Raw genomic sequence first — 15,109 nt, forward strand, 5'->3', positions numbered from 1 at the left:
TTTTTTATTCTCATTTTTTCAGTTCCTTCAAAATCCAAAATTTGCATAATTAATTTTTTCAGTTTTAACTTTTTCATCATCAGTTTTTAATTCTTATGTATCTTCAGATATTTTCTGCACTCAGTTGTTGCTGTATTTTGCTCACCACTCTAAATCATATACCATCTCAGCTCCAATCAAGACTTTTGTCAAGTTTTCAGTACCTTTACTTCAGACTTTTACATAGGTATATTAATAAATATCCTTTATTTTAAGTTTTATAAAATACCACTTATAAGCCTAATTGATACAAAGGGTCTGCTCCAAAAACAGCTTAGCTTTTCTTTTCTACTGAAAACATTTAGGACCATCATGATTTTTCAGTAAAATATGATTAATTTAAAGTATAAAGTATTAATTTTCCCTGCAATTTCTAGTAATGCCTTTAATTTCTTGCTTGAGAGAAGCGCATTCTTATTATACCACTATGGCTGTTGAAACTATGAGTCAGGTTCTCTTACATTAAGAGTGTATACTAAGTAAAACAGTAACAGATGGAGAGGAATCCAGGAGAGAAGTGGCAGAGATGGATTGCTGCTATTTAATTTGTTCACTAATGATATGGGAAATGAAGGGACATGTTCAGCTGTTTGCTGATGATGCTAACTAGGGATGCAGCAGTGAACAAAGGATCATGGTTGCTATTTACAAGCTGGGTATTATTTAGAGAGAGCTATACTGTAGAAAATTGATTAGGTTCAGGATTTGGGAGGGCAACTGTAGATAGGAGATTGAATATTGCACAAAGTGGACAAAAAATAGCTGAAATGATCACAAATGATGTTGAAAAACATGCTGACAATAAAGATAAGGAAGGTATTATTCCTCTGTATCTATAATAAGCCAGGCATATTTCATCATCCAGGTCTCTTGGAGATGAGGAAGTAGTGGAATGGATCCAGAGGCAAATAATCAAAACAAAAATACTATGAAATGCTCCTAAGAGGAGAATAAGTTTCCAGGTTACAAAGCTTAGCAGAGAGGTGGAAAAAGAAGACACATATAAGTCAATATACACTAGACATATATAAGTTAATCGTTATAGAATGGATACAGGAGAAAATGTTCAGTACTTTAAGGACAGAAGAGAACAAAGGGTTATCCTTGGACTTTGCATAGGTCTGGTTAGCAAGGTTGTGAAGACTACACTTTTGCTTAGAAAACAGTTATGAGCTTAATGGATTATCAGAGGCAGTTGTATTTTGTCAAAGATAAAGTGTGGAAGATAACAGGTATTGTGAAAATAATGGTTAGTGCAAGCCTCCTAAAACAAGTGTCTTCAGACTACATCACTGCCTGTCTAATAATAATTTATTCAAACGTTCTCCACCACAACAGCTTTCTTATTATGTTATCTGTGTTATCTAATAACTGTGTTTCTTGTATCATTAATATCAAATTAATGCCTACTTTTATAGTTCCTAACCACTGCTAATATTGATACCAAATTTGTTACAGAAGTTATTCAATTTAGTTAAGACTTGTATAAATTTATTTAGGAATGCAACATTATCTGCATATCTGATTTTGATCTTAATGGATCACATTATGAAAGAGTGATTAAATCTGACATCAAAATCATAACATCCTTATTTTATACTTGATTTTACTTCAAACCATATTAAAAATATTTATGGAGAAGTAGTAGTTATCACAAGAATGTATACACCGACAGAGGACACACTAATATCAAATGCTCCTATGAGGAGAATAAAAATGAGCATTTCATCTTCCAGTTGTAAACTGGAAGATGAAATGCTCATTTCATCTTCCAAGATCTTTTTGTCCTTGGGGACTTAAACCATAGAATTGGTCAAAGGATTGGGGATTTAGCAGTTGGCCCTTTAAGTGAAGACATTGAAAATGAAATGGTAAAAGATTGATTGCATTGTGTTTTGAAAGGAATTTGAATCACGGTAATGTGGAATGGATGACAGGAGAAGCTTAACTCTTAAGTTATATCTTTGAGAAGATATTTGCTATGCAATGAGATTCGTGAATCCTTTCTCCATAGAAAGTTCAAACACTCTTATGTCACACAAAATATATTTATATTACACTTACAATGTCACCATAATAATAATATTCCATAAATGGCATTAAATCCAGTCTTTTGTCATTTTTAAGTTAGAATTTATTCATAACTTGCACAATACTGTTTTGCAAATAGAACCAATGACAAGTCACCTTCACTAATTTACAAAGTACAAACCAAAAACAAATTCGACTGAAATATTAAAAAAAAATAGTACTGTTCCTTACCTGATGTTATCTCCATTACGACCTATAATACGTCCACAAGTTCTAACTGGAACAAGAATTTCTTCAGTAAGAATTTCAGGCTGTTCCAAAATAAGCTTATTGATGAGATATTCAGCTTGTTGGGTGTCTTCAGGCAGGCCTCTAATAATAGCAACTCGGTCTGCATCATCATCACCTAAAAATCCAAGTTGTTTTTCATGTAAAATCCTTTTATTCTAAACTACAGGGTGTTTCGAAAAGAATGTCCCAATTTGAAAATTGTATATCTCTGCAACCACGAGCCACAAATAATGCGCCTTGTAACATGTGAACGGTCTTGGCCCAGAGTTTGATATGGTGACGGCTAGATGCCACATTGGAACCTCAAAGTTCGTCAGTTTCTAAACAAAACACTGCCTCAGCATTGGATTGGACGCACGGGACCCCACGACTTGGCATTATACTCTTGGCCTCCAAGATCTCCAGACATCACACCTTGTGACTTCCTTTTATAGGGATACGTAAAAGGCTGTGTTCATGTTCCTCCATTACCTGCTGACTTGGATGAGCTCAGAACCAAAATCATGGCTGCAGTAAATTCTGTGAGAGAAGACACTCTCAGACGCGTTTGAGATGAATTCAGCTATCGGCTTGATTTGTCCGTGCAGCAGGTGGAGGGCACATTGAGCATTTGTAATTGTGGTGAGTGAAACTGTAGGCCTTACTTCATACTTGGTAATTTATTTTGTAACTGTACCACATTTTCATTATTAAATATAATTATTTGAAATCGGGTCATTCTTTTTGAAACACCCTGTATTTCATAATAGAAATGTATATTTAATCAAAATTAATGAAACATGAAGTATTTATAATAGACATGTTACTATTTTAAAATTTTCTGAATGCATCATTCATGTTTGTTCTATGTAGAGCTAGATAGCATGCTTAATGTTCAATAAAGAATCCCTAGGAGATCTTTTAGTTACAAGGTGCAAGCAAAAAGTATAGTGAACATTGGAATTCAAGAAAGTTTATTAACATAAATACAAATCAAATATAAATTAATCTCCTTCAAAGTAGTCTTCCTTGGCTTGCCACAGACTCTTCCCAATGTTCCAGCCACTTCTTGAAGTAGTTCTGAGAAATATCATTATTTAGTTCTTTTAGGCACATTGTCATGGTCACTTCAATTTTTTGTATTAAAGCAAAATGCTTTCCAGACATCATTGATTTTAACTTTGGGAAGATCCATAAGTCACAGTGTACTAATAAAAAAAAAAAAATAAATAAATAAATACAGCAGATGCAGGCACATAGTAATTTTTATTTTATTTTATCCAACAAGAACTGGTGAATAAGAAGAGATGTGTGGCATGGAGCATTGTCATGATGCAACATGACACCGTTCACCCACTTCTGCAGTCTTTTCAATGCACATCATTCCACAAATGTGCCAATACCCCTTTATAATACTCAGAGTTGAACGTAGTACCTCTAAGTACAAACTTTGCCCACACAATCTCCTCCAGATGGAAAAAGACAATCAACAGTATGTTGATAATGGATTTTAACTGGTGTGCCTTCTTCAGTTGAGGTTAGTTGAATGTTTTCCATTGTGAACTCTGAATCTTGATCTCAGGATCATATTGTACACTCAAGATTCATCTCCTATATGACATTTTGGAAAAGTGCAGATATGAAGTCTCATGATCATGCAATTCCAACGAAATCACCATTGTTCACAATCACCGCTTTCCGTTTTTGTGAAAATGGTGCAAAACACAAATACTATTTAAACTAAGCAGGTGAACTGATCAACTTGAAACTTATCACGTGACCGATGGATACGAGATGCAATTCCTTTCAGCTTCTACCCCCCCCCCCTCTGATAGACTGAGCACTGCAACTACTTTCACTTGTTCTTCTTTTCACACCTTGTATATAGTAAATATGGTTATAGCATATGTTACAGCTGAATATTAATAGAAGATAAAAATTGAAAATTTAGTCGTTAATCTCAGGATTATATTGTACACCCACATATAAATATATATACACACAGTACAGGTAATCCCCGTATAATGCTGTACTTGTACAACGCAGTCTACAAATTGTACTAACCCTTTAGCATTTCATGTTTTTCACCGTGCAACTTGAAAATCAAATTTTATCTTCGTTATATTTGCGTCTGCCCGTATCGTGCATGTATCATGCATTTATATTAGGGAAAATACCTTTTAGCACACATGTTCGTCAATTGTTTACCGTATAAAGTGTTTTTTGGTTGAAAATTGTCTTCGTTTTCTGCCAGGAAAGCATATTAAAAATGAGCACTTTATTTTCTAGTGAGTTACATACATAATTAATATGTAATCCTATTTTTTTTCATGTAAAAAAATAATTCTTATAGTAATGGCCACAAACTGCAACGAAAGGGGAAAACCAACAGCGAAAAGAAAATTAATTTCTCTCAAAGAAAAAATTAAAATCATGGATCGGTTGAAAAATGGAGAAAAACCAGTTGGCCAGCCAGCCTGAGAGGTTAGCATATCCGCTTTCCAGCAAAAAGGCTGCGGGTTCGAATCCCGTCATGGGCATGGATGTTGTGATTGTCTGTGGAAAAACTAGTGGTGGAGAGAGGTAAAGCAGGTGCTCTCCCTCGATGAGTCTATGGACTCCCTGGAGGTGTCAAATAATAAATAATAATAATAATAAAGGACTCTAAATTTAAATGAATCAACAATTCGAACAATCAAACAAATGTAAAATCTGAGAAAGTGTTTATTGCTGGGTCAACAGTAAGTGCAAAGTGCGTTGCTCATGTATGCAATATTCTAATTGGAAAAATGGAGAAATCTCTAATGATTTGGATAGAAGATTGCACTCAAAAGAAAATTCCTTTGGATGGCAATCTTATTAAACAAAAAGCTCTCAAAGTTTATAAACATTTATAGTGCAGACCAGGTGTTCAATGCAAATGAATCCGGGTTATATTGAAAAAAAAAAAAAAATAAAATAAAATAAATACAAAAACGCAGCTATATTTCAAAAAATGAAAGGTCAGCTCCTAGATTCAAAGTTTCCAAAGAATTACTTTACTGTTTTGTAGTAATGCATCAGGTGATTACATGACAAACCAATGTTTATTAACTGATCCCCAAATCCTCGTGCTATGAAAGAAAAAAATATGAACTTTATTTTATTTTGCCTAAAACATTTATGCATTACGTGCAATGAAGTTTAAGTATAATTTGTACCTTTTATAATTTTATACTATGTATTTGTTTCATAGTTTATGTTTCCTTAACTTACATGAATTACCTAAATTAAATAAAAATATATTTTTGTTGGATATGTCATTGTTGTTTATATAATTTAAAAAAAAAAAGATTTCGGAACATAACCCTACTTTTTCTATGTGATCTGAGTTTTGCATAACGCGATTTATATAACGCAGAATTTCTATGGAATGTAACATCTGCATTATACGAGGGTTACCTGTATATAAAAAAAAGGATAAAAAAACTTCTCATTGAAAGTAATCAAGGATAATCTTTCTGGGTTTAGTTCTTCTATACAATTAGATGGTATTGGAAAAACATAACAGTCCAAGAGAATAACTATTTTGCATTTTGTTGAATAGAAATCAAGTAGAAAATTAATAACAAAATACAAACAGCATAAGGTAAGCTGAACTATAATACAATAAACAATATTATATTGAAACCTACATAAAATCTTGAAATTTAAATATAGTGGGATTAAAATGATTCGGATGACTTCTAAAAACAGATGAATGGATTAAAAGCACACACTAAAAGTTGATGTAATGGTGTAACCAAAGGAGCAGCATTGAGGGGTATTTCTTTTAGTGTTGCATGGTGATCAGCATTCATTTTGGAAATTATGGACTTTACAACCGTGTTAAAAATAACTATTTTTAATTTCCAGACGTTTTGACCTTCATATCAAGGTCATCATCTGGAGTATATGCAAATATACAAGGACAAGCTGAGTTACATTTCACACAGTAAGCTAAAGAAACAATTATTTGATCACCGGTTATTCTACTGGTATAACCTCTAGTGGAAAAAAAAAGATACAGATAAAATTAAAAATGAATTAAATATTTAGAAACTACATCAAAGCTAAATTCTATTTAAGATAACATGAGAGAAACATTCTTTCATATTGATAGTTTTCTTACAGTAACAATGATGTCCTATTTTTAACATGACAGTTGCAATATTAGATTTAAAATTCTGGATTATCTACAGTCCTGTTTATAGTTAGCTCTTAGGAAGAAAGGTTCCGTTGGTAGAATATGTGCCTTCCATATGCTTGGGATTTTTAGACCATCATTATTGTTCAGATTGGGGTGGTTGATAAGAATCTCACAGGCTTCCTTAAATTTGCGTTCATACCATGTTTTGGTGTGATGTAAACAACTGGTGCTTTTCCAGTCAATTCTATGTAAAATGTTCAAGCTGGCCTTTCTGATCAGGGCACGATCAGAAAGGCCAGATTCATCATAGTTATTATATTTAATGTGTTGTTTATGTTCCTTTTAATTCCTCTTTGGATGAGTTGAGTAAGCTTTTTAATTTTGCAGGACGATTAAAGGTGGCTTTGAGGTTGTATTTCTGAAGTATTCTGTTTATTTTATCTGATGTCCCTTTCATGTAAGGAATGATTATAATTTTACAGCGATCCCTCGATTAATATGCCTAATACGTTCTTTAAAACAGGCAAATTAATCGAAAATGCACTAATCGAATATAATAACCTATGGGAAAAAGTATAATTTGTTCCTCATGTTTCTTTTTTGACCCTTGATTTTTTTTTTTTATAAAAGAATTAGGGTATGTCTCAGGGCCTAGTTAAAGGAAAACCATGAAGCTAAAAGACAAAACATATTCAGAATATAAATTTATTATTCTACTTCTTAACAAACAATTGAGCTAACGTAGTTTGACGGGCATTCTGTTTCTTTTTTTCATATAACTGAAGGCATGGCCCTATTGCCTTTTCTACTCTTCTGAAAATTTTACTCTTCATCAGGGTCAGCCTCTAAGCATTGCTGCTTAAAAACTTCGGTTGCACGAAAAATATTTTCACTTTGTTTCTGTCAAATTTATTTGGGCTTGTCATGATTAAATTTTGTTCATATTCTTCAGGATCTTCCCACTGTGCATCTAAAATTAGCAGGTTGGAATCACTCAATTTCTCAGAATGAGATTTAATTAACTTAGTTTCATTTGAAAAGCCTCTAAAATCATTTGCACAATGTAGAAAAATGCGCTTCCAAACAGCTCGCATATTGCTAGCAGTAATTTCATTTGACTTTGCGACTTTATAACCAGGCTGAGATTTCTGTGATTTGGCCAGAAAAGTCTTGGAAGGCATTTGGTTCCTAAAAAAAAAAAAAAAAAAAAAAAAGCCAGTAGCATCAACATTAAATATTTGTTGGTCACTATAGCCCCCCTTCTTACACAATTTTCTTCAAAATCTCTGGATAATCTGCGGCCATCTTCATATCTGCACTTGCAGCTTCACCTGTGATTAGAATATTATGTAGGCTATTTCTCAAACCACCCAGCACTAACGTGGAATTCTTCTTTTCCATCATTGATGGCCCTTTCTTTCAAAGTTATAAAGAGACAATGCTTTTGATTTAATAAGCTCAGTGCTTAGCGGGATCCGTTTTTTTGGTTACAATCTTCGATCTGTGTAGAGAGAAGTCTCTAATTCAATCATTATAATACTTTGATTTCAAGTGCATAACTGATGAACTTAAAGCAGCCTTAACTTTCTCTTTGTATTCAGCAGCTTTGCTTAAAATTGCTCGTATAATTGACTCGCCCATTTTTGTGTTCTTGTCCTATCTATGCTCTGGACTCGCCTTGTTCATTTTTCTTTATTATTTCAAGTTTTTCTTCCAATAAGAGTACTTTTCAAATCATTTTCACACTTCCACTTTTTTGCTCATTAATTCTTTTACTCATGATGAAAGGTTGGGAAAATACTTTAAAATAAAAAAGTAAGGAAAACAGTTGCAGAGGAGGCACTAGATATGATCAGAATTTTTGCGATAAATTTGGAACACTATACATGGTATACATAGTGTACATGGAAATAGCGTAGCATGCCATTAAAAAATTACTTTGTAAAATGTTTTAAATCGGTAACTAAATTATTTCATCCTGGTGAGCGATTTTTTAAAATAGTTAGCCATAAAAAATTTATAGATCGAAAATTTTAAAAATCTGTAACATTTATTTTTAAGATGTATATAGGCGCACTAATCGAATTTGGGAATCGAAAAAAAATGACGCACTAATTGAAAACGCATCGGGGGTGCATTAATCGAGGGATTACTGTATTGTAGTCTGGTTTATCTTTGTTTTTTATTGAGGTCTTGTACAGAATTTTGTTAATGGCGTTTTGGCTGTAACCATTTTTTTGAAAAATATTGTTGATAACTTTAAATTCGTCTTTCAGTGCATGTTCATCGGAGCAGATCTTCAAACAAGCACTCAAAGACGGATTTAAAGTTATCAGCAATACTTTTCTAAAAAATGGTTACAGCCAAAACACCATTAACAAAATTCTCTACAAGATCTCAATAAAAAACAAAGATAAACCAGACTACAATAAAACTATAACCATTCCTTACATAAAAGGAACATCAGATAAAATAAACAAATACTACAGAAATACAACCTCAAAGCCACCTTTAAACGTCCTGAAAAATTAAAAAGCTTACTGAACTCATCCAAAGACCCACTTCCTCTGATGACCCAACCTGGAGTATACAGTATTTATTGTACCTGTAATCTACCATACATAAGGGGAAACAGGATATACAATTCCTATCAGACAAAAGGAACATAAACAACACATTAAATATAATAACTATGGTGAAGCTGGCCTTTCTGATCATGCCCTGATCAGAAAGGCCAGCTTGAACACTTTATATAGAATTGACTGGAAAAGCACCAGTTGTTTACATCACACCAAAACATGGTATGAACGCAAATTTAAGAAAGCCTGTGAGATTCTTATCAACCACTCCAATCTGAACAATAATGATGGTCTAAAAATCCCAAGCATATGGAAGGCACATATTCTACCCACGAAACCTTTCTTACTAAGAGCTAACTATAAACAGGACTGTAGATAATCCAGAATTTTAAATCTAATATAGCAACTGTCATGTTAAAAATAGGACATCATTGTTACTGTAAGAAAACTATCAATATGAAAGAATGTTTCTCTCATGTTATCTTAAATAGAATTTAGCTTTGATGTAGTTTCTAAATATTTAATTCATTTTTAATTTTATCTGTATCTTTTTTTTTCCACTAGAGGTTATACCAGTAGAATAACCGGTGATCAAATAATTGTTTCTTTAGCTTACTGTGTGAAATGTAACTCAGCTTGTCCTTGTATATTTGCATATACTCCAGAGGATGATCTTGATATGAAGGCCGAAACATCGGGAAATTAAAAATAGTTATTTATAACACGGGTTGTCAAGTCCATAATTTCTAAAATGAATTGCGAGATATTAGCTGTTTTATTAGGTGTCACTGGATATAAGGGACTTTTGTCCCTTATATCCAGTATTATATTTTGAGAATTGAGGCTTCTTTATCATGATGGAAGGCAACATAATTTTCAGTTAACGTCTTTATGAAGTTAATTGGTTATGGATAGTGTCAGGTTAGAAAGACCTGCTTTAGATATTTAATTTCAAGATTTAAGTATAAAAAAAAAAAGTATATGCATTAATGACCACTTTTCCATTTATCTATTCCTGTATTTTGCTCTTGACTACCCTCTGCAGTACCTTGACAACATCTCCTGATATGCTCATCGGTTAGTAATTTTGCTACATAAGTCTTGGAGTCTCCTTTATGCAATTCAACTATTTTCCCCTCTTTCCAGATCCTTGAGCCTAACTAAGACTTAGATTAAACTATGTGGTCAAAGGCAAAGACAATTCCCTAGCACCTTCACATAATATGTTGCAAATTTTTCCACTTGATTATATTATAAATTAAAGATGCCAAGAAATTATATTCTTAGTTTAATCCTTTATCCAAGTGTAAGCACACAAAGTTTGCATATGAAGTAAGTTCATTACTGGGTAACTCATATATAGAGGCTACCGAATTCACATCAATTGCCTTAGCATCCCATAATGCAACACACATCCTTACAGACATATAATGCTATAATTATGGGAAGGACCAGTGGAAGCCTGACCCATAAATGATACAAAGGTTGAAGTAATGCAGAAGACATATTTCCATATATAAGGCGTTACAGCATTTCATTACTAAAATGCTCTGGATTAGAGATATATGTTGAAAGTGTACCTACTTAACACTCCTCCCCCCATTCTTTTCTCTCTATCCTCCCTGAACACGGTTTACATTCTATCCTACTAAATCAATTCATCTTCTGTCAGCTATGTCTCACTAATGCTGATAACCTTTGGCCAGGATGAACTAACCGATACCAAAAAAACTCCTCCCCTGGTTTCGAATGCTCCTGGCATTAGGGTACATAGAGTGCAAAAGCCCTTTAGGCCCAATGCTATCCTGATGCTTTATACTAACTATCTCATTCTGGTTTACTAGTGGTACAAACTTAGGCATTTTCTGCATATAATTACACTCAACTGCCTCACTGATTTCTGCGTATCGACTCAACAGCTCACCCCCCCACCCTAAAAATTCTAATTTCCCTGATTTTGCTCATCCATATTCATTTCATTTAACACCACTTTTTCCAGACTCTGAACACCAAATCCATTCAGATGCAAACCATACTTCTTGTATAAGTCCTTTTGCCCATCAAACTCACTCCATTTTTCAAACTTGCTCTATTAACAGAAGTGACCATATTTTTCCATGTATAAGATACTTTTTTTTTAAAATTTTTAGACCAAAAATTGGGGGTCGTCTTATACATGGAGGGTAATTGGTTGAGAGACCCGTGGTTGCCATGGCAAAACTGCTGGTACCTTGTCTCTGCGAACACTAGCCTTTGTTAACTCTGTCGATTGACATCATTAACGGCTGATTCTGAATAAACTAATCAGAACTCTGAAAGCATTCATACATCTGTAACTCGTTGGCAGGGTAAGTTAATGCATTAACAATATTTTGAGCTCTAGCCCATAAAAATGTCCAAAAATAAAAAACAATTGTCACGAGTGATGCATAATTTCTTAGTATATATCTTTAAAATATTACCTAATTACTAAATATACTTTGAATATTTAAAAAAATATCAAATGTGTTCTGTTTTATGTTTAAAATATTGATTTCTTAATTGTAGGTTCAAAAAAGTAGAGTTCGTGTTATACACAAAGAAATACGGTATTTTGAATTGTGAAATATAGAGAATAATTATGAATTTAATAATGAAAATGAATTCATGATAAATTATGATGTAGGAAAATTAAATTTTCAGCAGCTTTGAAGTGGTTTCTTCATAAATATTTTCGACTTCTGGGGAAAAAAAAAAAAACTCTTTCAAGGAATAAGCTGGTAGCTAGTGACAAAAGAAATTTTCTGAGAAACTGTACTGTGGAATGAGTTCACTCATTAGATGTAAAACCTTTCTATTTGAATTGCGCAAGAGAAGGGAAGGCTTTTCCTGATTCATTACCTTTGCTATGATGCATGCAAACAGGAAATTTTCTGCCTCAGCTAGTCAAATACCAAATCTTTCTACTGATTCGACTGAAGCCGAATATATGAAAGACAAGTCGAAGCAGCCAAACACCAAAGCAAAACCGAATATTTAGCACATCCCTAGCTATAATCTGCTTCACTATCCTCACAAATTTAGGAAAATGCTCTCAAAATTTCAGGTCCATATCCATCATCACTCCCCAGATCTTTCATCTCCTCCACTTCCTCTAAGATATTTCCACCAATCTTGTACACCATATCCCATCTGCTTTCCAAATTTAAAACCTTACTTTGCTACAATGAAGTGGTAGCCTCCACTCATCTCCCCCATTCACCCACTCTATTCAAGTCCTCTTTCAAGGCTATAACATCTATTCTACTCCTCATAGCAATTCCCAACTTCACGTCATCTTCAACTACTGTATATCACCATTCAAGCCCTTCCCAGTGTCATTTACATACAAATTAAACAACAATGACCATAAAACCAATCTTTGGGATCTTTACTAGTGACTTTCCTCTTCTGTGATATTCTCCCCCTATACAACTTGATGATATCCATCAGACAACCAATCCACAATTGCACTAATCTACTATTCAATCCCATCTGTTCAAATTCATGTCCAGACAATTCATCGTGGAGAAAATTAATTGCACGAAAATTCTTAGCAAGAAAATTTCAAATCCTATTTCATGTCATTCCCATATAAAAAATTTAAAAAAAATCATCTAACACCTTTTTATTCCCATATAAGGAGTAGGTGAGGCCATTTAGCCTCTATCTAACTTTTGGAGACTGAGTGGGCAGTTCAATCTCCATTGGCAGCCAATTAGAGATAGCTGGCCCAAGGCTATCACTAATTAAGCAGCAGGAAGTGAAGAGAGACGGCTCAACAAGTGCCGCCCTGTCGAGGTCCCTAATCCTAACACAATATATTTAATGTATGAAATAATGTGGGGGTCTACAGTCGATTTTCTTGAGTTTACGGGGTGAAAAACCCACTTGCCTGTGTCAGAGATTGACTAATTCAGGAACTGTTCGAAAAAAGGCTTAGAAAAATTTCTTCTAGTCATCAACTAGATTCGAAACAAAGTCTACCTTCGTACGGTCAAGCGCCGTGATGTGCAAACGCCACATCCGCTGAGCTACACAGGCTCTCCATGTATGAAAAAAAAAAGAAAAGAAATATTTTATGCATTATTTACAGGAAGATGGTTTAATGTTAAATCTGGTGTGAAACAAGGTTATACATTATCCCCTCTGTTACTCATTATCTATATGGATTACATTATGAAGGAAAGTGGTATTAAACATGATATCAAATTGGAGATGCTACTGTCAGCTCTTTGCTTTATGCGAATGATGTTATACTTCTAAATAAATCCGCTACAAGGTCTGCAAGATTCTCTGACTAAATTGAATAACTGTTGTAATAGATTACTTTGGCAACTCCTATAGGCAGAGATGACCTGCTAATGCTTCTGCCTGGTATCTCCACTTGGGCCTGGCTCCCACTGAAGAGACCTAAATAAAGGTCGAAACTAGTCTGGGTTGTGGCCTTTCCCTTAATGCATAACATTAGACATATCCCCAAGGAGATGTGTTTTGCATTATGGGAGATACTCAGATAGGAGTGTTGGTAGCTTGCTCCACCTTTGCAATGAGTGCCCTGGTGTTGTACCACCTTATCCCAGTCCTGAAGATACTTTCAGGCGCAAACTTTGTTTGCTCACACTTGGATAAAGGATTAAACTAAATTTATTATATGTTGTAATAGATATGGTATGAAGGTCAGCAATAAAAAGACAAAGACAATGAAAATAGGCAGAATCATTGAAAATGTCAACTGTGTTGTGAATGGAGAACCTGTGGAACAAGTAAAACAATTCAGCTACTTAGGCACGATTTTTACTGAAGATGGTAAATTAAATAGAGAAATAGACAACAGAATCAGCAAAGCTGGTATGGTGGGAAGTCAACTGAATAAATTCATATGGAATAAGAGAGAAATTAGTCGGAACACTAAATTAGCTGTATACAAGACAGTGTTCAAACCAGTTTTAACTTATGGATCTGAGAGCTGGGTCAGAAGTAAAACACTTGACCAAAGACTAGAGACTGCAGATATGAGAGTCCTGAGAAAGATTATAGGCATGAACAGATGGCATCAATGGCAATATCATATTAAAAACGAGGATATTAGGAAAGAACTTGATATTGTCAACATCCAGGAATGCGTTAGCAGAGATAATCTCAGGTGGTATGGTCACTTAAACAGAATGGGCGAAGAAAGATTAACAAAACAAGTGTTCTCTGCCAGGTTGGCAGCAAAACGACCCAGAGGAAGACCAAGATATAGGTGGATTGATACGGGACAAAGTGCCTTAGACGATAGAAATATAAGATCTGATAATGTTGGAGTCTTGACAAGTAATAGACTGATTTGGAGGAAAATTGTAGATAAGAAGTTAGTAATGATGTAAATTTTTCATGTAGTACTATCATATCCTGTACACCCCTTGCGGGTACATGGCAGGAATTTGATGATGATCTTTCTGTATTTTAGTCTACAGTTCACATCTGAGAGCTGCTCAACTTTTATTCGCTTTAAAACTTTCTTACATGTTATTCTTTTCGATATGAAATTCAATTTTATCCTGCTCAAGACTAAATAGTGATCACTTCCAATTTCAAATTCTCTGTACACTCTGGTGTCCTGCACCAGGAAAAAAACATCACTATCAATAATAACATAGTCAATGAGACTTTTCTTATTCCTAGCCTCTTCTCTCCATGTGAATTTGTGCACATTTTTATGTTCGAACATGGTGTTAGTAATAAGTCCTGAGCAGAAATCCAACAGATATTTGCCATTATTATTAGCTTTGCTCTTTTCTCGAAATTTTCCCAAAATATTTTTGTATGTCTCACAATCATTTCCTACTCTGCTATTTAGATACCCAACAAGGACCAATTTTTCCTTTTTCATTGTGTCAGTTGCTTTTTCTAAAGCCTCAAAAAATTCCTCCAATTCTACCTTAGTAGAACCTTCTGTGGGATAATAGGCACAAATAAGTCTCATTGTCCAGTTCCCCATTCTCATATTTGCTCACAT

General features: G+C 34.1%; 1 protein-coding gene across 1 annotated transcript in view; it reads right to left on the reverse strand.

Annotated features, from left to right (window-relative positions):
• Window positions 1-15,109, reverse strand: part of LOC150094344 (tudor and KH domain-containing protein homolog) — a 54,565-nt gene that overhangs the window by 30,755 nt on the left and 8,701 nt on the right. Inside the window, exon 2 of the mRNA XM_090411860.1 lies at window positions 2,302-2,476. Within this exon, the coding sequence (XP_090267986.1) occupies window positions 2,302-2,476 (175 nt within the window). The remainder of the gene's footprint in view (window positions 1-2,301; window positions 2,477-15,109) is intronic.

Source organism: Typopeltis vanoorti, chromosome 22 (genome assembly GCF_054136105.1).
Source record: "Typopeltis vanoorti isolate ZY-2024b chromosome 22, IOZ_Tvanoo_1.0, whole genome shotgun sequence".
Taxonomy (NCBI): domain Eukaryota; kingdom Metazoa; phylum Arthropoda; class Arachnida; order Uropygi; family Thelyphonidae; genus Typopeltis; species Typopeltis vanoorti.